The 26,819-nt window shown below is 42.0% G+C and overlaps 3 protein-coding genes across 6 annotated transcripts; 1 reads left to right on the forward strand and 2 right to left on the reverse strand.

The window, feature by feature from the left end:
* Window positions 1–2,100: 2,100 nt before the first annotated feature.
* Window positions 2,101–15,537, reverse strand: shoc2 (SHOC2 leucine rich repeat scaffold protein). Of its 2 annotated transcripts, none has more exons than XM_080834943.1 (9): window positions 15,495–15,537; window positions 10,117–11,149; window positions 9,432–9,569; window positions 9,163–9,293; window positions 8,652–8,840; window positions 8,178–8,300; window positions 6,395–6,532; window positions 5,569–5,686; window positions 2,101–5,240 (listed from the first exon to the last, which is right to left on the reverse strand). In XM_080834943.1, exons 2-9 carry the CDS (start codon window positions 10,808–10,810, stop codon window positions 5,032–5,034), a joined length of 1,740 nt encoding a protein of 579 aa, XP_080691069.1. In that variant the 5' UTR covers window positions 10,811–11,149; window positions 15,495–15,537; the 3' UTR covers window positions 2,101–5,031. The 2 variants fall into 2 exon arrangements, with proteins under 2 accessions (XP_080691069.1, XP_080691070.1); XM_080834944.1 differs by lacking the exon at window positions 15,495–15,537 and adding an exon at window positions 15,210–15,317.
* Window positions 15,538–16,240: 703 nt separating this feature from the next.
* Window positions 16,241–17,190, forward strand: bbip1 (BBSome interacting protein 1; the record flags this gene model as incomplete). 2 transcript variants are annotated; one of them, XM_080839727.1, is made up of 3 exons in its annotated part: window positions 16,241–16,360; window positions 16,723–16,815; window positions 17,027–17,190. In XM_080839727.1, exons 2-3 carry the CDS (start codon window positions 16,770–16,772, stop codon window positions 17,188–17,190), a joined length of 210 nt encoding a protein of 69 aa, XP_080695853.1. In that variant the 5' UTR covers window positions 16,241–16,360; window positions 16,723–16,769. The 2 variants fall into 2 exon arrangements, with proteins under 2 accessions (XP_080695853.1, XP_080695854.1); XM_080839728.1 differs by having other exon boundaries at window positions 16,288–16,326.
* On the reverse strand, window positions 17,189–26,161 carry pdcd4b (programmed cell death 4b). Of its 2 annotated transcripts, XM_080839711.1 has the most exons (13): window positions 26,042–26,161; window positions 25,811–25,863; window positions 25,294–25,399; window positions 24,545–24,850; window positions 22,793–22,887; window positions 22,346–22,459; window positions 21,601–21,822; window positions 20,389–20,486; window positions 20,069–20,183; window positions 19,367–19,474; window positions 19,124–19,234; window positions 18,563–18,702; window positions 17,189–18,299 (listed from the first exon to the last, which is right to left on the reverse strand). In XM_080839711.1, the coding sequence occupies exons 3-13, from the start codon at window positions 25,364–25,366 to the stop codon at window positions 18,239–18,241; spliced, it is 1,443 nt and encodes a 480-aa protein (XP_080695837.1). In that variant the 5' UTR covers window positions 25,367–25,399; window positions 25,811–25,863; window positions 26,042–26,161; the 3' UTR covers window positions 17,189–18,238. The 2 variants fall into 2 exon arrangements, with proteins under 2 accessions (XP_080695837.1, XP_080695836.1); XM_080839710.1 differs by lacking the exon at window positions 25,811–25,863 and having other exon boundaries at window positions 26,042–26,106.
* Between the last annotated feature and the right edge of the window lie 658 nt (window positions 26,162–26,819).

The following is a 26,819-nucleotide window of genomic DNA, read 5'->3' on the forward strand; positions in this document are numbered from 1 at the left end:
ACTCTTCTGTTTCAACGCTGTAAATAAAAACATTAAAGACTAGCCCACTCTTCTGTTTCAACGCTGTAAATAAAAACATTAAAGACTAGCCCACTCTTCTGTTTCAACGCTGTAAATAAAAACATTTAAGAATAGCCCCACTTGTGTTTCAAAAGGCACAGCACATGGAGGCGGGGGACATGTTTGGGTGTGGCACAGACCCACTGAGTCATTGAAGTTTTGGCTGGGCATTCAAATGGACAGATAAGCCCTGGCAAGGATCGGGATCATTAAACACAAAAGTCAGAAGGAACAGAAAAGCCTAACAGCGGTATTTTGCTTCTCAGTGGATTTTAGGACAACTTACAATATGTACATTCATTAGTTATCAACATTAGTAACTGTGTCCAACTGCCTTCTGTATGTGCAAATCACTGCAAACTTGGCTTAATTTAGCATTTTTTTTCTTAGAACTGTTCAAATAAAATAGGTACAAACCAATAGTCTGAAAGTAAAACACATTTGTAAACTAAGTCCTGCACTTATTTTCAGGAGGGGGGCAGTATGACAAGTAAAGTTTGGCCAAGGTGGTGCAACAGCAAAAAAAGAAGAAAAAAATCTGCTACGGGATACAATACAATGTATCACAATCGTCAATCTGTAAATGTTTATAGGTTTATTACAATTAAAAAGACTTATTTACAAACAGAACAACAATAAACATTGTCATCTGCCTTTGCAAACGCCATATTCTTCGAGTAGTTTGGGTCTACAGAGGTCTTGTTTTAAAAATTACAAGGAAGTTTGTTGTTGGTTCATTTTTAGTTTTTCTTGACGCCTCCTATTTGTAACATATTATTCAGGGAAGGCCTGTGTTTACCTAGATTTTGTACATCACAATGTAGAGGAGGGGGAAAAGAAATAACTGATTTGAGTAGTATCACCATTCAGGTTTCCAATTCTTTCTGGACAGGAATAAGCACACATTGTTACAATACAACGGCATGTATTAAAATCCTTTCCCAGCGATGCAGACTTACTAAGGAGGTAGCTGTGTCTGAATATTTATCACACAATAGGAGTCCTTTTGTCAGTGTTAAGACAAAGGATTTCTACCTACAACGGTGGACGTATAAGGTCAGCAGATAGGACAGAACAATGGAGGAAACAGACCAGGTCGAATACCAAAGCGATGGAGCGGACGGACAACGATACCCTCGTCTCAACACACAGCACTGTCAAGCCATAGCTGTGTGCTGGCTTCAGTAAGACAATCTACCTCTACTGATTACAAATAGTCAAGTGACTGATAAGCAGGCGTGCCAAAAAGGTAATCCTTGGCAGATGTAAGGCAGTCAAAAGAAAAATGTTTATTTCAAGATGGCCCCACACGCCTGGTTCTGAAGGAGAACACGCATCGGTTCGCTCAGAACATCAACTATGTGTACGCAGAGCAAAAAAGAACAAGAGAATGAAGGGAACTAAGAGAGCGCAGGATGCTCACCAGATGCCACCATGGTGATCAAAGATATGAGGAAGGAAACACAAAACCATACACCTTTTAAGGCTGCTTATCAGAAGGAGATGGGTTAGGTAGGCAGTTCTGCACAATACATTTCCCCCCCCAAATACTAAAAATTAAAATTGCTAATAAGAAATCACAAACTTTATCGTTATTATTCCCTCTTCAGACCCAGAATATAATCACCTTCATTCGTCCAGAAGGGAAAAAAATCATGCTGTTTCCTATACAACATTGCAAGGCAAGAAAGAAACACATACAAGACAGTTCTGGGGGGGAACAAATGAACAAATGACCGTGATTCTAACATTTCTCTATTACCTAAAATCACACGATAGAAAAAGGAACCCGTCCCACGAGCCCCGTCATTCTGATGCTTTGGACACACAAGACGGACATCACCTTGACAGCACCACATAGCAGATTGGAACTGGGAGGAATCATCACCACTCAAAACTTCAAAACAAAGCACATTTTATTGAATTACATTCCTGGTTTTAGATAAATGCTTCCCGAATAATAACACATCAGGTTCCCTTAAGCCCCCCCGCCCCCCCAATACGGCTGGTTTTGGCCGTCTTTACTGTTCCGCTTGGCAATGGCACATAGATTTAAGGAGAAAAAATATGACAAGTACAAAGAAAAGAGAAAAGAAACCCAGGGTTGAATGGGACACAGTATCTCCACTGCATACCCTAATGCACATGTTGTTTCACGTTTTCATTAAAGGCATTTACTTATTTCATAAGATCCATTTGTTATGAACAGCTAATGGCAACTACACAAAAATCTAAATGTACATTTAAAGCTTTTATACAAAACCAGGAATGCAATGCCTCTGGTGCACTGTTTAGCAGGAACAGAGAAAGCCCTTTTTACATGGTGTGTGTGTGTGTGTGTGTTTTATGTCCTTTTTTATGCTTTTTAAGTCTGTCATGTAACTTTAGGCTCAATCACGCACCTTTTCTTTTTTGAACCTTCTAGGTCTAAATGATTTGATCACTGTCTGAAGACCACCCTTTCAGCTCGTGTCCGCTCATTGGAATTGTCCCAGACTTAGGCAAGTCTGTAGAACTGGTGGTCTTGTAGGAATTTTCAATTTTTGTTGTTGTTGTTTTGCTTCGTCTTCATTTTTTTTTTTCTCCATGTTTTACAGCATATGTTTTTCAAAAGTCCATGAAAGCAGCAACTGGGTTCTGCTGGTACATAACAAGCAGCGGTCACATCGGCAACATGGCCCCTGTGCAGGGGCAGGGAGAGGGGCAGGGGCAGGGGCAGGGGCATACTGTCCTGGCCACACAAGGCTTCATGAAAGAAAAAGAAGTGCCTTTAGATAAACCAGCCAGTGACCAGTCATACTTTAAACCCATTCAACGCTGCTGCCAATAAAAAAAAATACAAAAACAAAAGAAAGAAGAAAAGACAGTAAATAGGTAAAGGAAAATAAAAAAGGAACATTGTTGAATACAATTCTGGTTGTAACACCTTTACAAAACATTTAGTTTGATAAACTAAAATGGGATTTTAATGTACAGTCTCTTGATATAATACTAACTGAAGACATACATTTTATCATTTGAAAAAAGGGCCATAATAATTACAAAACAATCAAAATATTGAGGATCTGAAAAACAATACTTAGAAAAAAAAATGAAGAGTACAGGAGATATGGGGTTTTCCACTGTATATAAACATATATGACTCCTTCAACATACAGTCGAAGTTTACATTTGTAATCAAGAGGATTATTACGCCCCCAAAATTAAGCTCTAGAACATATTTTTAAAAATTTGAATCTGTTGAGGAAAATTATATATTCTTTTTGACATAAAAATATACATAAACAGCTAAAAAACAAAAGAACACTTCACAAGGAAACAAAAAAGCCCCCCGCTCAGGCATGTACTCTGTGACATGAAACATGACCGTGACGAGAGGAGGAGGAGGATGCCAACATCATTCAAAAGTGCATAAGACCAGCAGCATCATGGGACAGTGTGGGACAAAAGAAACAAAAGGACGAAAAAGGAAAAAGCTGCAAAAGAGTCAGATCCCAAACATGCACAGCTGAGGCTTCACCCACGTGGGTCAAAACAAAAACAAAACTAAACAAAAACAAAAACAAGAAAACCTGACTGAATTACGACCCACTTGACATGGGGGGGGAAAACAACAGGGAATCGGAATCATTTCTTCATTGTTTCTGTTTTAGTTTTTTTTGGCATACCTCACTTTAATTGCTTTATATATATTTGCAATCCTCCTTCACTGTGGGTGATATGTTTAGAATGGCTCTAATAACATTGTGGATTTCAAAACTGTGACATCACTGTAGCCAAAACTGTAGATATGGTGGGATTGGGGGTTTGGGTTGGGGGGGCGTAAACACCAAGAGCACTGTGCACTCAAGCAACAATCAGATAGCACATACAAACACAGGGGTACTTGCAGCCTCTGCCAGTCTTTAGCGCTAGCTTCTACACACCTCTCCTCTCCTCTCCTCTCCTCTCCTGGGAGATAAGCACTGAAACATACAGCCCCACCGACTCAGATGTCACTCACTGGAGAGACCAAGGTCCGTGTCTAAGGTCTACAGTCAAATCGACTCAGAAGTCAGAAATGTAGCAGTTATGAGTTGCCCACAAGAACAACAGCGGTATAATCTGTATAATTTGTACAATGTGTGACTCACACTCACTCGGCTATAAACAGCAGTTTCTGCTGAACAAGCCTGCAAAATGGGAATGAATATTGGAAAACAGAGAAAAACAAACAAACAAACAAACAAACAAAATTAATTAATATGAAACAATAATCAATAAAAACACAATAAGGAAACACTGAATAAATTATACTTATGTATAATCATAACATTGTAACCATTGACAATTATGTTTAAGAAATTAACCAGTTAACTAAACTGGATAGGCACGATTTTTTTTAAATGTAAAAATTTTAAACACCAACATTGATATTTGTTCTGAATAGTCCAACGGTTCATCCGCACTCTAAAACAAAGCTTTTTAGTCAAGGAGTGGTTTTACAAAAAAAAAATGGGACTGAAAAATAAAAATGGTAAGAAAAACTTGAAAACATGGATTATGGCAGCAGCAAAACATTTTTTTTTTGTTTTTGCATACAATTGTACTCTTTTTCATCTATTATACCACTGTGATTACTGTTAAATATATTGGCAATATGTTTCATATCATAAATGACAGCCGCTCAACTAAAACATACTACTGTACATCATACGTTTTGGCAAAGGGAATCGTCAATTAACAAGGTTGCTGGGTGTGGGTTGGGGAGTTGGGCCAGGGAACATAAACGTCTGGGACTCCTCAGGAAGCAGGCTACGCTATATGGTGACAGCCTGGGTCAATGGGCCTTTTTTCATCGACTCCTGTAGCAATGCTTAAGGGCACTGAACTGCGTAGGACCTTTGACATTCTATTTTCTGTGGTCTCATTAGATACTTCAGTTTTGTGTTTGCTGTTGGTATACAGTGTCAGACATAGACGTATGGGTCTTTAGACCATGGCGCGATAGGGGCCCTGCATCTTCAGGAACTGGATGATAAATGAGGGGCCTCCGGCGACGATCTGCGGGGGCAGGTGGCTGAGAGGGCAGTTCTCTATGCTCATGATGGACAGCTTGCTGCACAGTGCCAGCTCAAAGGGCAGACTGTGCAAGTTGGGGTTGTCATTCAGGTACAGCTCCTCAAGATTCTCCAGAGTACCTGAGAGAGAGACAGACACGGAGAAAAGACAAGCATGAGTGCCCACTATAGGATTGCGCACGGCCATTTTGAGTAATGTGTAACCTGTGTGTGGTTGTCCCTCACTTATTGCTGCTTAATCAGATTTAAAGTCATAGACATTTACATTTAGTCATTTAGCAGACGCTTTTGTCCAAAGCGATGTACAAGGGAGAGGACATAGGTAGCCATTATGTTTTTTTACATTTTGGATTACAAATGTTCAAAAACAAAATAGACGTCAGGGTGCCTGCATGCTGTGTGTTGCATGATTTCTGGGATGCAGCGATGGAAGGATGGAGGTACCCACCTATCTCCTCTGGCAGGTGCTGCAGGAGGTTCTCCCCCAGGCCCAGGTGAGTCAGGTTGGTGAGGTGGCCGATCCCTCTGGGTAGCGTGGTCAGCTGATTATTAGTCAACACCAGTTTCTAGACCACAAACAAAAGGCACGTCATACAAATCACCAAAGGCCTCATACTCTACATTCATTGATCCTTACTAACTGAACATGAACTATGCCAAGGCACCAGTCATCCAAGTCCCATTTAGAGAAGCATCTGCATGTATAGGTATCACACCTGCATGTATAGGTAGCACACCTGCATGTTTAGTAGCACAACTGCATGTATAGGTAGCACACGCATTGCATGTATAGGTATCACACCTGCATGTATAGGTAGCACACTTGCATGTATAGGTAGCACATCTGCATGTATAGTAGCACACCTGCATGTATAGGTAGCACATCTGCATGTATAGGTAGCAGTTGCATGTATAGGTAGCACACCTCCATGTATAGGTAGCACTTGCATGTATAGGTAACATACCTGCATGTATAGGTAGCACTTGCATGTATAGGTAGCACATCTGCATGTATAGGTAGCATACCTGCATGTATAGGTAGCACATCTGCATGTATAGGTAGCATACCTGCATGTATAGGTAGCATACCTGCATGTATAGGTAGCACATCTGCATGTATAGGTAGCAGTTGCATGTATAGGTATCACACCTGCATGTATAGGTATCACACCTCCATGTATAGTAAGCATATGCATGTATAGGTAGCATACCTGCATGTATAGGTAGCATACCTGCATGTATAGGTAGCACATCTGCATGTATAGGTAGCATACCTGTAAATCTTTAAGGTAGGCGATCTCATTGGGCAAACACTCCAGCTTGTTCTCCTCCAGATCCAGCTCTCGAAGCTTGTGCAAGTTTCTGATGCCATGGGGCAGCTTTTTCAGGAGATTGTTGGACAATGTAAGGACCTGTGGAAAAGGGTTTCAGAAAAGCTCAAACTCTTGTCACTATACTAATGGAACTATTCCAAAAACAGAACTAGAAAATATTTTCCACGCATCTCATAGAGTAAAGAGTCACGACCCCCTAACAATCTCAGTTCAAGAGCATATGAAGGGTGTTCAGCAATTGACATAATGGGCCACATTTTGACTGTTAAAAAAGGCTGACGGGTGCACAAAATTGGACACCCTTCAGAGCGGGCAGTAAGGGTATTAAGTGGGCAGAGCCAGGCCGAACTTAATTAGTGAAAGGTTTTGTTAAAGCCGACCAATAGCATTACTGAGCAATTCCGATAAACTGAATGTGTCAGACAAGATTACAGTGTAAGATTGCAATATTGCTGCTGGGGTCTAGACAGTTTTCACCAGAAGTAAACAATAATACTTCTCCTGTTGTTCAAAACAATTCAATTCATTAATTACACATATAATTGTTTCTTGTGAGACCCGGGAGACAGCAAAAGAGGTCAGCTGTTTTTTCTACGGAAATATACGTTTTTTTTTTGATGGAAACCCGGCATTTCTTAGTAGGCTACTTTCACTCATTTTGCCAATAGCATAGCCTGAGCGCGATGTGGTGATGTGAAAGAATGATATCAAGCTTTTACAGCCACAGTTTATTAGGTTCATCTCAGGTAACTTTGGTATTCAAATTAAATTCAAATTGAAATTGTATCCTTTACATGCCGCTTGCCACTCAAAATTATTCTGGGAACAAACAATAGGTGATTGCATCCAAGCAGAAGCTAACCAGTGAGTGAAAGCCTGTTTATCTGAGCATTGGATCAATTGAGAGAGTGGACATATAAGACACAATGGGTTGTTGCAAACTATGTTTGAGTTTGGGTGTTTTCCAAGTGTGTGGTTTAGTGACAAACCTGGGTAGGTAATCTCAAGAGGAAGTGTGAACTTCCTAATACAAGAGCCCTACGGCTTCATTGTCCGAGCAAAACAAAGCTAAAGGACTCTTATTTTAGGAGCTTCACCACTTCCTAGGAGTTACCCAACCCAGGTTTGTCACTAAACCACGTACTTAGAATACCCCCTCAGGACCAACATTCCGTTTCTGCATTCCGTTGTGGCCAAGAGATCTTATATGGAAAATGCGTGCTGGTGTTGCACTGCATTTCTTCCTCTGCCTTAGTTCTAATTAGACTAAAATATGTTAATACAAATAATAATACATCTCATCATTGTGTATTAACATGACATGTGTTTACTGCTGACTGGCATTTAACTGAAGTTAGACAAATACGACTTCCCAGACGTTCAAGTCTTTCAACGTAATATTTTTTGGCAGATGGATAAATCAGACTTGGGCAGGGATGGTTTGTAAATTGGCATATTTAAATATCCCCCGTCAGAGAAGAATGTGTTGCCACGGCTATATCCAAAATTCACACCTTGGCAGGAAGTTGAATGTGTCGCTGGAGTTTAGGCAACCCGCCCCGGGTGGAAAACACTGTAGTGGCCAATCAAAATAGGGCCCAATATGTTCAACAGGCATGTTGAGAAAATATACAGTCAAAGACTCTTTTTTCTGATTTGTCCTGATAAGTGTAAAATGTGTTTACAGATGTCCGTGAAGGGATGCAAGTCAAATCCACACTACCTCCAAAGACACAAGGCCACAAATATCCTCTGGGATCTTGGTCAGTTGGTTGGTGGCCAGGTTAAGCTCCACCATACTTGTCCAGGTCCCAAAGTCAAGAGGGAGAGAAGTTAACTGGTTGTCCTGAAACACAAAAGAAACACAGAAATCAGTGTTAATTAGCAATTAACCACCACCATAGATATATACTGATCAAATAGTCTGATGAGACCTTATCACTTTGTTGTTTTCAGTTCTTCACCTAAATGACTTGATCACATACGGATCGCATCAACTGCTAATAAATAGGTATGGTATAAAACCCATGACATGGTGGCTTCAGCTACGTGCATTTAAGGATGAACTAATTTATCCCGTCCCTTTTTTGCTGCTATGACTGCTATTTAGCTGGGACTGTGTTCTGAGGGGGGTTTCTACCTCAGATTGGGTCAAGCGCTACACAGATCGATTTATTGACTGACAGCACGCGCACACCTTCATGTTGAGCTTGCTAAGCACTTTGGCCCTTGAGAAGATGCCGAAGGGGATCTTGTTGATGCGGTTGTGCTCCATGTTGAGCGAGTAGATGGTGGAGAACTGCGAGGGTCCCCCCACTGGGTACGACTGGAAGCAGTTCCTTGCCAGAGTCAGGCTCGTCAGGTTGACCAGGCTGGAGAGAAGCCCCTGTCAGAGGTAAAGAGGGGTGCCATATGAGAGGCCACATACCACGCACACACATGAACACAACCCATGAAGACATGCTGTCCCTGTCAAAGCACTTGCAAAACCACATTGTGAAGATGCAGGACTTATCCTGCCCCTTTGCATTTAACTTATTACTATACTTAAGCCCTTGGGCTTTCAACCCATGATCTTGATCAAGTTTGTGTCTTGCCCAACTCTGTCCCAAAGAAACTTAATGTTCTGTAGTGCTGTAATGTAATTCCTCCACTCTGGAGAGCTGGTTGAGTCATCATCGGACCATGCTGAACATCTGGGCTCTCACCTCTGGTAACACTGAGATGTTGTTGTTTTCAAGGTTCAGCTCCTCCAGTTCTCTGCACTTGGCTAATGACCGAGGGATTGCTGACAGCCTATTGTACCGCAAACCTAAGCGATTTATGCTCGACAGATTGCCTAGAACGACAAAGGGACAAAAGCACAGTTTCAATTCACTTAAAATCACGGGAACAAAACTGGGTCAAATGTGATGAAGTTACAGTTCAACCTTGTGACTTCAAAATCGAAATTTGTCGAGTGCTTTGAACCACTTACCTATTGTCTCCGGGAGGTCCAGTAGCTCGTTGTGCTGTAAATCAAGGTTAGTGATCTGTGTGCAGTTACCAATCTCTTTAGGTAGGTGCTCCAGCTGGTTATGCGCCACGTCCAGCGTGATGAGGTTACACAGTTCCCCTGAGGTGGAACAGACACACATTACTTTCTGGAACCTTCTAACACAAACTACTAGGCCACTTTAAAACACACGGTTTAATATGAGACTTGCTATATCAAAATATGTATTTGAAAATAAAGTTGAGAATTGCACAACAAAGCCCATATCTGTCAAACAAACATGTCTGCCATCTTGAAGTAAACACTTTGTAAACGCTTGAGCTGTTCCTCATTTTAATTCTGCTTTTCGAGATCAAACACAGTTCCCCTTTTTTGGATCTCATAGCAATGTGCCTACACATACACACCTAAACACTTTTATCAGCTCTTTCTCAGTCTCCTCAACCGCAAAAGTCTAGTCTAGTCTCACAGAGATCAAGATGCATAAAACAGCATGAAGGCTATTTCCAACCATATTACTTATCCATCACGACAGTGAAAATCAGCATTTAGGAGTAAACAATAAAACTGCAGAGGAGCCCAGTGGAGCTGTGTAGGAGTGTTGAGAAGAGGAGTGTGAGTGCGGACCAGCCACAGCTGCACGGAGGAGAGGAGGGAGCCCACTCACCGATCTCTGCGGGTAGCTGCTTGATTTTGTTCTCGCGGATACTCAGCATGGTGAGCTTGGACAGGTTGCGGATGTCGCGCTCCACCGTGGTGATGCGGTTGAAGCGCAGGTAGAGTGTGGTGAGCGAGGCCACGCGGTACACCACCGGCGGGATCTCCCGCAGCTTGTTGTGCCGCAGGTCCAGCATGCGCAGCTTGGTCAGGCCGTCCAGCGAGTCCGGGAGGCTGGTCAGCGAGTTCTCGCTCAGGGCCAGCGTCACCAGGCCGGAGAGGCAGCCCAGCTCGGACGGCAGGCTCTGCAGCTTGTTGCTGTAAAGGTAGAGTTCGGTCAGCTGCGTGAGCTCCTTGATGGAGCTGGGCAGCAGGTGGATGGAGCGTTTGGACAGGTCCAGGCGCATGGAGTTCTCCTCGCGGCACTTGTTCAGCTCTTTGATCACCTCGGCGTTGCTGGACTTCTTCCGCGTGCCCGGCGCCGGGTTGGGCCGCTTGATGACGCTGTCCACGTAGAAGGCCACGGCTGGAGGCGCCCCGCCCGCGTCCTTCTTACCGTCTTTGGCATCTTTCCCTTTGGTCTTGCTCTCCTTGCCGTCTTTGCTGAAGCCGCCCTTGGGCTCCTTTTCCCTTTCTTTCCCAGAGGAGGGACCTTTGGGCTCCTTCTCCTTGGAGTCCTTGTCTTTGCCTAAAGTACTACTCATGGTGACGGCACCCCTGCGGCCCTCTTGCTCATGGGAGCCCAAGAGTCAGTCTCTCGCAGCGCTCACGTCTGGGGGTCTGTTACAGGACAGTTAGAACTGTGGTGCTGGACCAAAGGGAGAGGATCTCATACGCGCAGGCCTTCATACATACTGGTGTAGACATCGAGAGAGGGGGGGAGAGGGGGGGTCTAGAGCGCCACCGGAGCAAGGAGCCTCAGATTGAGAGGAAGGGCAGTGGGCTGCTCCAGCCACATGCTTGTCTGAATGGCTGTACGATCCCTCCACCCAGGTCAAAAGACTTCACCAAAGAGAGGTCACCAGAGTCATCTTTTGCGTGTGCTGATAGGAGACAAAAGAGGGGAAAATTCTAACATTGACATTGATTCTAACATTGATTAACAGTACACTACCTTAATCTAGGCAGAAAATGATTAAAATAATTCACTCAATTAATGAAAATAATGACACATTCTCCTAAAAGTACTGACGCAAACAAATCCAGGTAATGCAAATGTGTGTCATATGCCCTGCTGGCCATGACCCAATGACACATGCTACTGTTGACATAGATTTCATGCATCAGTCATGATAGGTGAGGCAGACTTCCTTGATCAAGAAAAACAGTAATAATGCAAACACCATTTTATTTATTCATAAAAGGCTACACCTATTTTTAATTTGCAATATAAACCTAAACACACTTCAGTGCGCCACTACTCAAACAGAATGAACGCCTATGCTATATCTGAATGCGTCATCAATATACCAATAGACAATACAAACAGTGTACCATTTCGATTTTCTCCTGTTTTTTTTTTTTTGCCCATATAACACACAGCACAGAATTTAAATACAACTGAATATAATTGAACTCCATCAAACCAAGGCTTTAAGGAGGAGTAGGCCTTACACTTTAAACCCCACCTAAAGGCCACAGAACCCAAGGATCCTGTGCAGCCACAGCACTCAACAGGTTAAACCCAGCACACGGCCCAGTGGTGGGAGCAGCACTCAACAGGTTAAACCCAGCACATGGCCCAGTGGTGGGAGCAGCACTCAACAGGTTAAACCCAGCACATGGCCCAGTGGTGGAAGCAGCACTTAACAGGTTAAACCCGGCACACGGCCCAGTGGTGGAAGCTCCTGGGAGCAGCGCTGTTAAACCAAACAGATTCATAAATCCACAGCGTGCCTCTGCAACACAAACACAGCGGACAGGGGGCGTGCCATCCGTTAACAAATTGTGTACATTAATGTCCCGAGGAGCCGGTGTGCGCACGTCGTCCCGTGTCTGGGAGCGAGGGTGGCGGGGCCGGGTGGAGGGTGGAGTGAGCGTGGTGCTCTGGCCTCAGATCACAGGGGCTGAAAGGGCAAAGCTGCTGGGAGTAAGCCTCAGGTTCAGCAGCCCAGCCCAGCCGTCTTCAAAGCTCAGGCTCCCCACAGGTCATGAGACCTTTATGGCGAAAGGGCTCAAGCCCTTTTAAAATGACAAAGGGATATTTAAGGAGGGCAGCACTGGGCACTGCCCACTCCAGGCCCAGAGTGCTCAGCCTGCATGGTTTTACATGATGGCCGCTGGTAAAAAGAGATTGTGGGAGGTGACGGTCCAATCACACACAATCTAACATTCGGGTAATTTACTCAGTTATGGGAACATTCCCAAATCACACCATGAGAGCATCTGGGTCTGCTCAATGCATGGCTGCCTAAAGTGAAGCGCAATGAACCCGAAAGGTCTTGGTCAAACATGTAACCCTAAATGTACTGGAAACGTATGACCTTTATCAACCTACTGCTAATACATTCCACTAAATCATCCTGAAGAATATTCATGCATTTCAAAAGAATATCTTTTGGAATAACCAGCTTTTGACTACCACTAAGCAATAGTAGTTTTCTCAGATGAACCTCCAAAAAGGTTAGCCCTGCTTTTGGTAATCATGGGTTCCAAACTCACTGAATATAGGATAGTCAACGATCTTCTTGTGGTCAGCCCAAATTAAATTAAAAGATCTCTAACACAGAGGTGGTCTCTGGTCACTGCTGGTCAAAGTTAGGTCCTGAAGTTCTATACCTTGTAGCCTAGTCAGTCAGGCTAGAAATAAATGAATAAATAAATAATTCACAAATCCAATATGCTGTGTAGCACTAAACATCATGACGTTGTGAATTGTCTTAGCAATGTACAGCGAGCCAATGACTTGGCAGGAGAGGCAACCAGGAACACTCTGTGGACTTGCACATCCTGAATATTTAGGCCAACATGTAGGACTACTTCATCATGCTTTCTGATTAGATCAAGCTAAATGACAGTGTAATTTATTGGTTAAGTAGATAACGAAGTGTCCACACAGGGAAGCATCTGCTTTTGAACAGTGCCTAGTTTGACTTTGGCCCTTTAGCACTGGGGCATTTCTAATGTAGGCTGTAGGCTATTGTCTAGGCCTCGGAGACAACTCAACCTCAGAGCCAAAGGAGACAAACATTACCAAATCAGTTGCCAAACAAAGTTACACAATACTTCCACAGCTTATATAGACCTTCAGGAAAAAAGTTCCCTGTTTCTCCCAAATATAATTCAACAACCCAATACCATGCCTATATTCTCAAATGGCATTTTATCTTGTGGGACATTGTGTACAACAGCACTGTTTACACCGGCCAACCTAGCCAAGAAAATTCAAGCACTAGCCTACTTGCAAACACAAAGATGATGTTGTGGGCGAATACTGTGGAATAGCACATAAGATCAGAGGTCATCTGAGTGAGTTTCTGCCTTTACTTCATAACTACCACATAAAAGCTACTTAATGTTCTCATACCAACGCCAGCATTCCCGATTAATATCTTCCTTCTTGTAAGGTCAGTATTTTTGTGATAGTACAAGATGACTTGTCACCGAGTAGTTAACTAACAGAACATAGCTTACTCCACAACGTTTGTTTGACAAAATGGCCCCACAATAGAGATGGGCAGGGCATTTGACATGGTTAAGAATTGCATCAAGACAGACTACACATGACAACACACGTTTGGGGGGAGGCGGCGGCAATAAAGTTTATTTTTGGATAACTGTCTTAACACCAGAATCCTCACATATTACAGCTGACTGTTGAACAATATTTACCCAAGCCTGACTAGTGAGTCAGAAGACAGACACATTTGGTGTGGTTGATAACAGATGAATGGTTGAGATTGTTAGCAGAACCTTTGGTTTAAACAGATTATCTAGTTTGTCGACCAAAGATCACTTTGAGCAAGAGCAAGTAAGGTGAAGATAACTGTTTTATACCATCATGTCGACTAATCAGCTGAACACGCTCATACTGAAACATTCCTTTGAGCAATGGGTCACCAACACCAAAATACATCTTACAACGTCATTTGAACTCCTGGTTGATATTACGTGAGACTAACCCAAATTACAGAAAGCTAACGTGAAATGATTCTCCACCTTGTAACGTTACAGGGCAGGAAGTTAGCTAACATTTGCTATCCAACATTAGCACGGTGGCCAATCCTCGGAAATGACTAGCAGCCAGTAACCATTGAATCAAACTGATGTTAATGTTAAGCTGGTTGACTTGGTGTTCAATGATCTGTACGACGTCCTCCCTTTGTAAAATATACGTTAACGTAACATCGGTGATCAATGTATGCTTAGCAGGCTATGTTAGCAAAGGTGCTAACGTTAAATTGGCAGCAAAGAGTACCTGACGTTCCAGTGCTTGGTTCAACATTCTGCTATGTGGACTACTTTCCAGAAACTACCTACTCGGACGGCAACAATACCAACATTATCCCAGTCAAATACTTTGCATTGAGTTTTAGTTCCAGGAAGAACGTGGCAATGTACCTTCAATCGTCAAAATAGGATACAAAATCGACGTAGTTGTGCCTAGCCTACGTAGCAGTTCCTACTGTTAGCCACCATAGCTAACTTAATGGCTAGCTTCATACCACCTAATGTTAGCCTTTACCGACAGCAAGCTGGCTAACATAAAATCTAAGCTAAACAGTCACTTTCTGGTACAAAATACAAATGGACACAACGATTACAGCAGCACTAACTGATGCTTGAATATGGAAAAACTTCACCAAGTCGCCATAATTTTGTTTTGTTAGTTACTTATGGTAACGAAGTGCGGTAGTCTTCAAGATTTCTCCAGCAAACAGCCACGATTACAACGATAGCTAGCTACGGATTCTGCTTGCTAGCTGAGGCCTTCCACAAACAGCTGTCATCCGTGAAAGACCATTCCAACCATTGCGAGCTTTACGGGGAGACAAGCCGCAGCAAGAACACAGCCCCTGCTTGTCGTGCGCAATCATGCACTGTTAAACTGACAATGTGATAGTGGCAGGACCCTATTGGCACAAAGAATGCCTCCATGTTTACTTTTTCATCGTCGTAAGGCAAAGGCGTATTCCATTAGCAAAGTAGGGCTGTGTGGCGCTCTTCTTCCCTTACTGGTTATGACGAGAAAAAAAAGAAAACACATTCTCCACACAGCGGCCATTCCGAAGCTGAACAAAAGAGTGCATCTCACCCTACTGGTAGAAGACAGTGAAAAGTCCCACCACCTTACGTGCAGGACAAGAGGTGCTTTCATTAAAACTCATGCGAAATCAACATCAGTTGGAAAGGTTCACCTAAAGGTACGCAATAATATAAGTGCTTTACCTTCAGAGGTGTGACTCCGCCATCCTTGTTTCCTCCTCCTTTTCTACACAGTTGAGGCAGAGCAATCCCCTCCCCTACCATCAGATTGCGTCACACATTCGTATTACCCTTGTATCACGAGACTTTCTCCAGCAGAAAAGGTGTTCCCTTTGGATAGGCGACAGAGGAAAGGGCGAGGTGGAGAGAAATGTATCCTACCAGAGTAAAACAAAAATATTTCTAAAGTGATCATATGGTCCCGAAATGATTCCTATTATTACTCAAAGTAACATGGCATTATTCCCGGACAGCCAGTTCAAGGCACTTAAGTAAAATATGTATACAATGCAATACATTTCATCCCTGCTAATTATTTTGCAAACTGAAAGTCTTATGAAGTATTGCAAAACATGGACAACATGGAAATCAAGGAAATTGTTGGAATGTCAATACCACTACACTACAGGGAACACCTAAGCAATATTTTGCATTCAACATTATTACAGGAATCAGTATGATCAGAGTTGCCAACTTTCAAGATTGACTTGGCGTCAGAATCAAGGAGATTGACCAAAACAGGTGGTCAGGGTTGGGTGACAGAAAAGCATGTGTCTCGAGATTACCCTCTCAGGATTTTTATCGTTGAATAAAACATATCTGACATAATTTGCTGGGACATAAAATATGAGATATGTGCTTGGGGCATCCTGACGACGATTATAAACCGCACATTTCATTGCACCCTCTAGGCGGCAGCATATGGCTTTGTTCAAGACAGTCATAAACGTAACGGGGTTAACAGGACTGACTTTAAACTCAAGGAGCTGCGGGATCGTATGTCAGCTAAAGACACGTACGTTTTCATCATAGGTTTGCAGACAATAAAGGCAAGTTTATTCAATGCACATCGCTTTTAAAGCTATCCTCTGAACGGTTTACTCTGGATGTGCTAGGTTGGTGGCTTTGTTATCGGAGTAGAAAGATAGCTATCGCGTGAGCTAACGATGCAGCTGCCTAGCAACTGTGTATGTAAACAGGCTTACGTGCATTAGCTTTGATAGATAAGTAGGCTAACGTTCGCTATTCGAAGATAGGTATCCAAAATAAGACAACAATATAGAACAATCAGAAGTGGATATGAGTTTGATTGCACAGTTTTTTTTATTCCTTTCTTTACATTCGCACGTGTTAAATGTTTTTGAAAAGTAAGCCATCAAACTAATAACGTTACGTCACATTCTCTTGACAGAAAAACGTCAGCTACATTATTCCATTGGGCTTGCTAGACTTTACATCATGCCTGAAGTCAAATCAATATTTCGGGAAGTTCTTCCTAAGCAAGGTAAGCTAAAGGGTTGGGATGTACTTGTAATTGTTTCAAAACTGCTGACGGGGCTGATTGGGCAGACACCGACGACAGCGTCTCCTCCCATAGTACTACTCCAATACGATCAAATAAAACCATGAACTGGTCTATCAGTCTATCAAGTAAGGTACTGTGGGAAGCAGCTTAATGCATGTGTTGTGTTTACCTCTGCCTAACTACCCATCAGGACAGCTGTCCATGGAAGATGTTCCCACCCTGGTGCTGTGTAAACCCAAACTACTACCGCTGAAATCAGTCACTCTGGAGAAGCTGGAGAAGATGCATCAGGAGGCACAGGAAGTGATCAAACAACAGGAATTGGCCATACGGGACCAAGGGAAGGTTCTGTAAGGCTTGATAGAATGACACCCTTCATGTCTCGATTTCAACTTTATACTTGGATATATCACTAGGGTTTATCTCATCGTTATGTTATCCCACTATGCTCATTTGTTGCTTTCGGCCAGGTTCCCTTTAAAAACACTGAGGTCCTCAGAATGCCTATTCACACAAAAGATGGAAACATGTAATAGTCCGGTTTAGTTTGCCTTAATATTATGAATGTCAAGAATGTCCTGAGGTTGATTGTATACAAACACAGTCTAAACTCAAGGATGATGAGTAAAATATTATATATATCAGATACAAATATATCAAAAGTTATTATCCATCATCATTATGTCATAAAATATGTTGTTACTTAACTGTTTTTATTTCTACAGTAGACGTCACACTGATAAATACCATGAACATTTTGATATAAACAATGACACATTGTGGTGACCCATTTGTTTTTAATAACTTGAAGACAGACCACAGAGCAATTTTTGGTACATTTCTTACCCAAGTGTTATGAAATATAAAAATAAACGTTCTTGACACCCTTTTGTGAAGTTATACTATGTCTTTTTCCATTGCTCTACAGTGCTATCTTTGTTACCTTTAGTAATGATGCTTGCAAGACAGAAGGGAAAAATAAAGTCAGGCAATGGCATAAAAACAGCAGCAGGGGCAAAAAAAGAGAGAAGTTCGGAACAACATGCCCCCTTATATAAAGCTTTTCAAACAAACAACTGACCATACAAACACTGCTGTCTACGATAAAGGAGTGGCAGTGAACTCAAGAATACAAAACATGGAATGACTCTCAATACAAGGTGTGGCACTTTCTGGGTTAGCTTATATTCAAGCACCTAACAAGGTGACTACATCTACATAATCAACTCCTTCAGTTTCCAAAAAGTGCCTTTTTTTCTTTTTTTAAACCCTGACGTTTTAAAAAGTTAACATTCTTTATTTGAAGGGTTGTACCTAAATTATGACAAAAATATGAAGATTTTTAAAAAGTAGTTCCAGTTTTTTTTTTAAAGCTGCTAAAAACGACAGCTAGGCAAGCTCCTCAGTATATTTCAAATTTGATGTGTCCACCATCTCCCTCGCTGACGAAACGCTTCCGTCCTCTGTCAAAGAGAGAAGATGCTGCGTTAGGACTCAATCTGAAACTGCACACCTCAGACAAGGTTTTCTTTGGTCTTAAATGTACAAAAAAATAAGCTTTTAGCAAATAGCTATAAGATAAGTTAGATAAAGATTTGTATCCAGATATTTTGTGGGTTTAAGGGATGTGACTGGTTCAGGCTCTGGGCTCTGTAAAGCAACTTGAGACAATTTCAATTGTTATTGGCACTACAGGGACACTTACAATTGAATTGACAGTTCTTACCGACATGGACAGAGGTCAGAAAGCTTTTTGTCTATTATTCCAGCATTGACACTTTTGTCCACAAACTGCTCCAGGAGTGAGTATGCACTGGGGACATCAATGTTGATTTCTGCAATATCCATGTAGACCCGTTCAAATCCCTATGGGAGAAAATGGGCTTTCAAATCATTTGCTTATTTTATATCTAGCGCAGGATCTGACTACTTAGATAAACATTGTAGCAAAAGTGGCCGAAGCAAAACCTCAAACTGTGTTTTGTATTGATTAGCACAGTTAAGGGAAGTTCTGTAAGCTAACACACTTATTCTTCAACCACAGCAGACAGTGATATAGAAACAAACTTTTTATGAACAAAGGTCAGAGATGCTGTTCATGTTTAGGAGGTACCATGATGTGACTATTATTTCAAACTTGACAGAAAAGTGTTTTGAATTTGCATGACTGGGTACACCTTCAAGTCTTAAAAACACCGCTCTAGATGGCACCTTACCCTTCTCATCTGAATTAGCATCACTGAGTACACCTTCAAGTCTTAAAGCACAGCACTAGATGGCACCTTACCCTTCTCATCTGATCTAGTGTGATGACTGTTGACTTCCACAGAAACTTCAGAAGCTGCAGTATCATTTGGAAAGTTTTGTTCCCTTTGGACTCCAACACCATGACTATAGCCTAGTTGAAGGCAAAGAAATGGCAAAGAAGTTGACATGTATAAGCAATAATTGTTACAAAATAAACACCCAACGAATACGTATCCACAAGATGTCACATTAGTCTGTCCTGAAATGTACTAAGATAAGTTACCTCATACACAAATTCATGATGGAAATGTGGAACTTCCAGCTCCTTGATACAGCGCTCTGCCTCCACTGTGTCCCCTGACAGGAGGTACTCCTTCAGCAGGAGATTGACCTGAGCAACATGTACAGCTTACTTACTTTGCAGTCAAGCATTCAGGGCTGGGGCAGCATAAATTACATGTATACACAGATAACCAAAATGACATAGTTCTTTTTCATGGACTTACAGGCGTTTTTATTATTGTTATGTTATTGCCATTATTATATACACAGTACTGTGCAAAGGTTTTAGGCATTTGTCTTAACCCAGTTACACTTTCTGCATTGGTGTATCAATAGAATATATTATATTTAGTTATCAAACATTAAATATTTGGTTTACTTCATTTTGTATGTTTCATTTTGTATTAATCAGGTAATTTTGAAAGAATCATCACTCACTGCATAGTTTCAAACATGCTAAAACATTTTTGCATAGTAATATAAACTGCCAAATTCCAAGCACTCCTGAAATGCTAAATATATCCAGTAATGGAAATGTATATAGAAACCTCTATAAACTAGGAATAAAAAGTAAGGAATAGTCTTGGTGCATTGAATGAAAAGTATTTAAATACTGAAAAGTCTATCTAACACAAAGACGTTCAATGCAGAAGGAGGGACGTCAGTTTTAAGGGGGCCTGACTCAAAGAAAGCAGGGTCTAACCTCTTTGATCAGTTGATTGACAGGTCTCTGGCCACCCCCAGTTCCCCACAGGTTTTCAATGCGAAGCCCTCCTCTGTTCATTTTCAGAAGCACAGCAGCACGGTCTAGGGCTGCCCTATTAATCAACAGAGACAGTCATGTTAGCTGGGACAGACATAAACCAGTGTCTACTTTGAGGACGGGAGCATCAACTGACTGTAGTGCATTAGTGGAACTTTGGCATACTGTATGTATGGGTAGCCTTGCATCTCACCATAGTCTACTCAGAGTACAACCTTTTCTGTTTGGATTTCAAACACTGACAACCAACAATCACCTACCTTGCATGTTCACAGTCTACTTTCCCCTTGTAGCCCTCGATATAGGATTTGGACAGAATTCCATCAGCTACAGCCCGGGCAATGAACTGCCCCACCAGCTGAAAGACAAAACATTGGAGTTTTCTTATGTAGTCCGTATCCAGGAGGCCAATCATCTCCATCTCACTGTAAGGGAAACGCCCTTCCTGAGAATGCTTGGCTTTCATCTGCACTCTGATCAAAAGAGCACTGAAAAGACTGCCACCAACTAACAGTCCATATTTGTGATGAAATTCGTAGTAATATAATAGAGTGGGGTCGTACAAAAATTCTGAAAGGTTTGTACAAAGAGGAAATAAATCAAATTGATACTGAAGTGATACTGGGGTTAGAAATATCACCTAGAACGCCAATAACTGACCGCAAAGGCCTGGTGAAATAATCCCCTCACACATTGCAACTAGTTTGGCACAGGAAGAGAAAGTGAGAGCCGGGGACGTAACATAAACATGTTGTTGGAGTATGTCCTCCATGGCCTGCCTAGCCTGCATTGTGTAAAGTGAGTTGTGGCTCACGGCATGACTCAGGCGAACAGAAACAGAAACAGCTGCCCTTGCGGTTCTGGGAAGAACAAAGCCCCTATAGCATCCTCATCATGTACACTCTACTGGCCCACTGATTCTCAAAGAGAAAACAAAATATAGAATAAAAAGAGAGAGAGAAAGACAAACAGAGGGACTGTGGACAAAGCTTCTACTCAGGCATACATTAGCCATGTATGGATGGAAAGCAGGGGAGTGAAGGAGAGAGAGGGGGCAGGTTGAGAGTGAGGGAATGAGAGAGAGACAGCCAGCGTTTCAACTTCCTACGCTGAGCTGGCTGTTTTTGCAGCTCCAAACACAATGGTGTGAGATCTCATGTCTGCATCAGCTGGAAAGAAAAGAGCTAAAACTAATCACTCTGTTTCTCGTCAACATCAGAGCGGCTCTAACCGCTGTGTTCTTCCCCTGCTAACCACAGCCCGAGCGAAGAGGCCACCGCTCCATCAGCTGCACCCTGATCACACTTTCACATTCTCTTGGGTATCAGCTGGGTCTGTTTTTAGACGTGAGGGTGCATGAACCTAATCAGAGATTACTGCTCGGCCTGAAAAGACATCTTTGTCTGTCTCTCACTCCCCCCCCCACACAGTCACCCTCCAACACACAACCTGAGCAACAAAACATGCATTACCTGTGGAGCCCCGGGTGTGTCCAGCACCAAGTCCGGCAGCTCTCGGAGCAGCTTGTCGAAGGAGCTCTCCACATCATCCCTGCTCAGCACCTTTCCACACAGGTCTCTGATCAGCCGTGACGTCAGCCCCCGGTGGCTGGCTTTGGCCTCCAGTGCCAGGGTCACAGCCAACATGGGCACACCGCTCCGCATGGAGCCCAGGTTAAGCTCCCCTAGCAGCTCCTGAGAGAGGGAGAGGGAGGGGGAGAGGGAGAGAGTAAGAGTAAGGGAGAGGGGTTAGTGCCTGGGTATGTCTGCAAGTAGAGTCATTACAGCACAAGTACATCACACTCCCATGGAACGTACACATGCGGTGGAGAGTAGTGTCAACAAGTAAATACCCTTCTTCTTAAATCAGCCAGATCAAGTTGACTTTTTACTGGACTACCATACATAACTAAATTAAGCACACACGACCAACTGACCATAATGAGTTACTCTCACTGAACAACCACCTGTATTTACCATGCACACTGAAATAAAACTCTTTACAAACAATCTTAGACCACACTTGACTTCAAGATAACTAGTTTCAAGATTAGACATCAAGATTACTCTTCCTTACTTTTGCCCAATAATGCAACTGAAATCACAACCAAACCATCATATTGAGGAACAGGAGGTCAGAAAATACACAACTACAAATTTGTAGACAACGAAAAAATCTGCAATACTATACCAAAACGTCAATCCAAAATATGCTCACCGCTACTTCATTTGTGTCCCCATGATTAAAATACTCCTGCACAATAGGAGTAACTGTCTTCTCAAAGTCGTCTTCATCCAGTGGAGGAACAACGGTTTCATAAACACAGCTTTCCTGTCAGGGCAAGAATAGAAATATCAGCACAGTTGGTGACTTTACCAGAATAGAAATATTTGAAAATACATTTCTCTGAATGATCAAGGGTATAGCAGCCAGAGAGACTGGAACAGCATTATCTTTAGCCAGTTTCACTCTGGCAGGGGGACTGCCAATGAAAACTAGCCTTTTGGCTACAATTGGGTGCATTTACATGTTAATGTTTATTAATGCACACTGTCCCTCTTCATCAAATAAACAAATCAATCAATCAATCAATCAATCAATCAATCAATCAATCAATCAATCAATCAATTAACAACTACGAACAGTAGACACTTATTTTCATACCTGATCTTCATCATAATTTGGGTCCTTGATATCAACCTCCTGAACATCATAAACCTCTCCTGGGGTTCCCCACACTCCTTTACCACCAGCACCACCTGGAAATACAAATCAACTCCAAATTAAACAAGGCCTTCTGTTGACATCCCCAGAATCAATTTTCCATGGCTACCCATTGGAAAGCATTCACAAAACAAAAGAGCTTTTTAAGGCAAATGTTTACATAAAGACAATGCTAGATACCAGGGTTTGGAAGGTTCCTTTTGATATGTTATAAGGGATAGATTACTAGTTACCCTGCTAAAAAATGTAATAAGTAATGTAACCATTTCCATTACTTTATCAAATTAATGTCACGTATGTTTGATTATGTTTTATTATGTTATACATACTGTATGCTGCATAGAGACACAAAGGAAGGAAGTTGTTCTCTTCACAGGGTACATGTTTGTGCACGTACAGGATGACGCACTACAAAGAACTAAGAATGTGCCCGTAATGTCAAACCTCACATTAAGATTATTTATGCAATCACAGAAAACCAAAGGGTACATTCTTAAAAGTTTTAGCTTTTGGCAAGGTCTGTCAACCAAATAAATATTTGTTCCACCAGGATATAGATTTTCCCTGCAGGGTACACTGAAGCAGTCTCATTTCACAAAGGGACATGCCACTCCCACATATATAGGTCATAAGAGATTGTTACGCAAAGCTACATCTGCTCAGGCCAAAGGAGACGGATTGCTTTTTATTTAAGAAGCAGACTGCAGACACAGTTTAAAACCCTCTCTCAGCACTCCACCAATGGCAATCACCAACCTCCCTCCCACCTCCCCACACACACCCTCAAATTTAGGACCACAGTGTGCAGAACAACATATGGTACATCGTGTGCCTCCGTCTCATAGGGAGATTCCACATCCACCCAGTATGTTTCGTGGTTGAAAGGTTAAAATTACAAAACAGGAACTTCTGAACAACCCCCGCTCTGGGAGAGAACTTGACTGCCTGCATGGCATTTCTGTTGCATAACCAGTGGGATGTAGAGTTCTGTTACAGCAGTGGAGTTAAGTCAGCCTTCTATTACAGCGCCGATGGGAGGATTTTTATCTAGGTCAGCAGGCAGCCGCTGTATGCAGGAGCTGGGTGAATTCAATGGAGCAATGCCATGGGTATCTTAAAGCTTGGACACTTCAAAAATGATGTCTGCACAGACATCTCTGTCTCAAACCTTCATAATCTCCAGAAGGATTAAATACAGTCAGTCACAAAAGACTTCGAACAGATGTGTTGACTATTGAGTCACATTCGTATCTCTTGACTATAATCAAATTACATAGTTCTGCAGACGATGTGGGTAAACAGATAAGGGATTAACGAGAGCTTTTTCTGGTACATCAACAAAAGGGTTAAGTTAACAGTTTACTTGGCAACGGGTTTAACCCTCTAGGTTCCTGTGTCTATTCAGATCTTTTACAGTAACAGCATCTTTTTTTTTTTTAAAAGACTTGACTGGAAAATTTCAGGCAACAAATGCCAAGTGTCAAGCAGATAAACAGGAATGCTTTTAAGTTGGCGTGAGGCAGCACATGCTCACCTTGCCATCTGTATAGGCGCTAATTGGTTTACAGCAGACAACCGAAGAAGGAGGCCACAAACAGATCTGGACGTCACACAGACAAGTGGGCTAACACTTCTGTAATTAATACACATCTACAACAAACATGGCGCATCAGATGGTAACGATGCAGATACCTTTCTTTGGCAGTCCCCTTCCTTTGCCCAGGCGAGATTTTCTGTCCAGCAGTTTGCTTTTAGGGCTGGTAGGGGGTGCGGTGTGCCCTCTGACACCCTCCCCATTGTCACTCAGCGAGTCCCCACGACCAGAGTCTCGGGAGGAGGTTTTCCTCAGTCGCCGCTTGGCTTTAGCCTTGAGTCTGGCCTCTTGGATGGTTGAGGTTTGGGCTGACATCCAATTGCCATTGATCTCATTGTCGATTCTTCTGGTGGGTCCTTTCTCCTCGTCACCAGATACAAAGGAGTCGCTCAAATCGTCTGTGTCTGTGGGGCAAAAGTTAGAGGGATACAGTATCCACCAGCAACCACTGTTCAACTTTTTAACAAAAGGGATTGGGATCTCCAGATGAGATAAATATATTTTTTAATATTACATCTATGAACACTGAAAACATGAGTGCCATATTTTTCAACAGCTAAATTGTCATAAGTAATTTATCATAATTTATGGTTGGTTATCCCCAGTAGCCTAACAGAAGGGAAACCCAGATTATAAATTGCATTTTTCTCATTCAGGCCAACGTCATATGTAAGCATCATATAAACCGATCAACTGACATTAGCAACATCAACAACAACAACAAAAATGGTAAATAACGCACGAAGGCCATTTAAGGTTTTGGCGTTGACTGATATGTTAAACATGTTGTAAACAATGCTATATTGACATACGGTTATCTCACAACTGAGACGGCTATATAACTTACCAATAGGATTAGCATTCAGCCATGCCTGGCATTCAGTTGCCATCGATTGAGGAGACATTTTCAGCGAAGTCATGTTAAATCAAGTGTATGTACTATCCCTCAGCGCCTAAAAGAAGCACGCACACACACACACACACACACACACACACACACACACACACACACACACACACACACAATATGTGGTACTTAAAGGACATACCAAAACATTCCAAACAAAACATGAAATGGAAGTTTTAGGTAAGTTTTTACGTGCAAAACATTCTGCAACTGTGTTTGCTAGTTAAGGTTTACCAATACGTCAGCTTTCCGATGGCTAAAGTATTTCCTGATCAATGACCGTCAGTTGCAATCTACAGTGTTGACCTGCATCGTCGTCCAGTTGCAAGGCAATGCAACGTTAGCACGTAGCTAACTAACGAACAATATTATGACTGCCTAAGATCTACATTTAGAAGTCATAAACACAGGCATGCATTTTATGAGAGTGTTTTCCCAATGTTTACGTAACTCTTACAGTAAAAGTGGCGGTGAATGCTATCTTGCTCGATTCCTTCGGTGCAGCTTTAACTATCGACGTGCAACAAAAACAGAGCCACAGCATAAACATAAACAGCACGTCATCCCAACGAGACCTTCTTTCGGAGACCTTTAAATGTGCTATTTCAGGAATCTAGCAATGATTAGCGTTGATGAATAACGAATAATGTCTATCCACAATTAAATATTAAGAAAGAATATCACTGACCTGTCTCTGCGTCGAACTCCAAGTTAATATGTAGCTAACAAATTACTGTTGCTTTTGTACGGTCTACCCAGCAACGCACTTGAATAGGGTTATCTCCTAAATTTCTGATTGGCTTTGCAGACGACAGGCGTTCGTTAACCATTTATAAGAGCGAATCAGAGCCTTTTCTGGTATTTTCCACGGGGCTTTGTTTGTTTTAGGACATCACTACTGCCCCATGTGTTGAAATGTGACCATTGCAGCAACAACATTACGTAATGCTGAAGTAGCCTATTTCAAGAATGAATAAATACAATTCAAAACATTGGAAGATTTGTATTATAAGGGAGTTTTTCCTCGCCCCTGCCATTGTGCTTGCACTAAGAGGGGTCCAGGCTCTGGGCTCTGTAAAGCGCCTTTAGACAATGTATTGTTCTGGCGCTATAGGCCTATAAATAAAATGGAATTGAATTAAATTAGAAGTAGTAGTATTCTCTCACAGTAACATCAATATGACAGATCTGGAAACATTTCAGGACCACAAAAAACTAGCCTTCATACGGCTTCTTTTTTTTTTTTAAACAAACGACAAAAAGTATGACTAGGAAAAATATGAAAAAAAAAAGATATGGGCTTTTGACCATCATGTAAGAGAACAAAGTTGGTTTTGGAAAGTAGTTTTCTATTTTCAATAATTAGGCCCAGGTAGTGGATTTCAAATGTAGACACAATTGTTAGTGTTTCTGGGATAAAAAAAAAGATGTATTTTAAAAAGTCTAGGAATAATATTCCCACAGAT

This window comes from Sprattus sprattus (assembly GCF_963457725.1).
Source record: "Sprattus sprattus genome assembly, chromosome: 1".
Taxonomy (NCBI): domain Eukaryota; kingdom Metazoa; phylum Chordata; class Actinopteri; order Clupeiformes; family Clupeidae; genus Sprattus; species Sprattus sprattus.

Bases quoted from the DNA above. Each gene is read 5' to 3' on its own strand.
- shoc2 (XM_080834943.1), bottom strand. From the start codon at position 10,810: ATGAGTAGTACTTTAGGCAAAGACAAGGACTCCAAGGAGAAGGAGCCC. The intron at 5,687-6,394 runs GTATGCTACCTA...TTTGTGGTCTAG, and splicing joins CCTACCTTAAAGATTTACAG to AAACTGGTGTTGACTAATAA. The intron at 5,241-5,568 runs GTGGGTACCTCC...TCTCTCTCTCAG, and splicing joins GCACCTGCCAGAGGAGATAG to GTACTCTGGAGAATCTTGAG.
- pdcd4b (XM_080839711.1), bottom strand. From the start codon at position 25,366: ATGACTTCGCTGAAAATGTCTCCTCAATCGATGGCAACTGAATGCCAG. The intron at 22,888-24,544 runs GTATCTGCATCG...TTGTATTTCCAG, and splicing joins AAGGGGACTGCCAAAGAAAG to GTGGTGCTGGTGGTAAAGGA. The intron at 18,703-19,123 runs GTAAGGTGCCAT...TTTCTCCCATAG, and splicing joins CACTAGATCAGATGAGAAGG to GGATTTGAACGGGTCTACAT.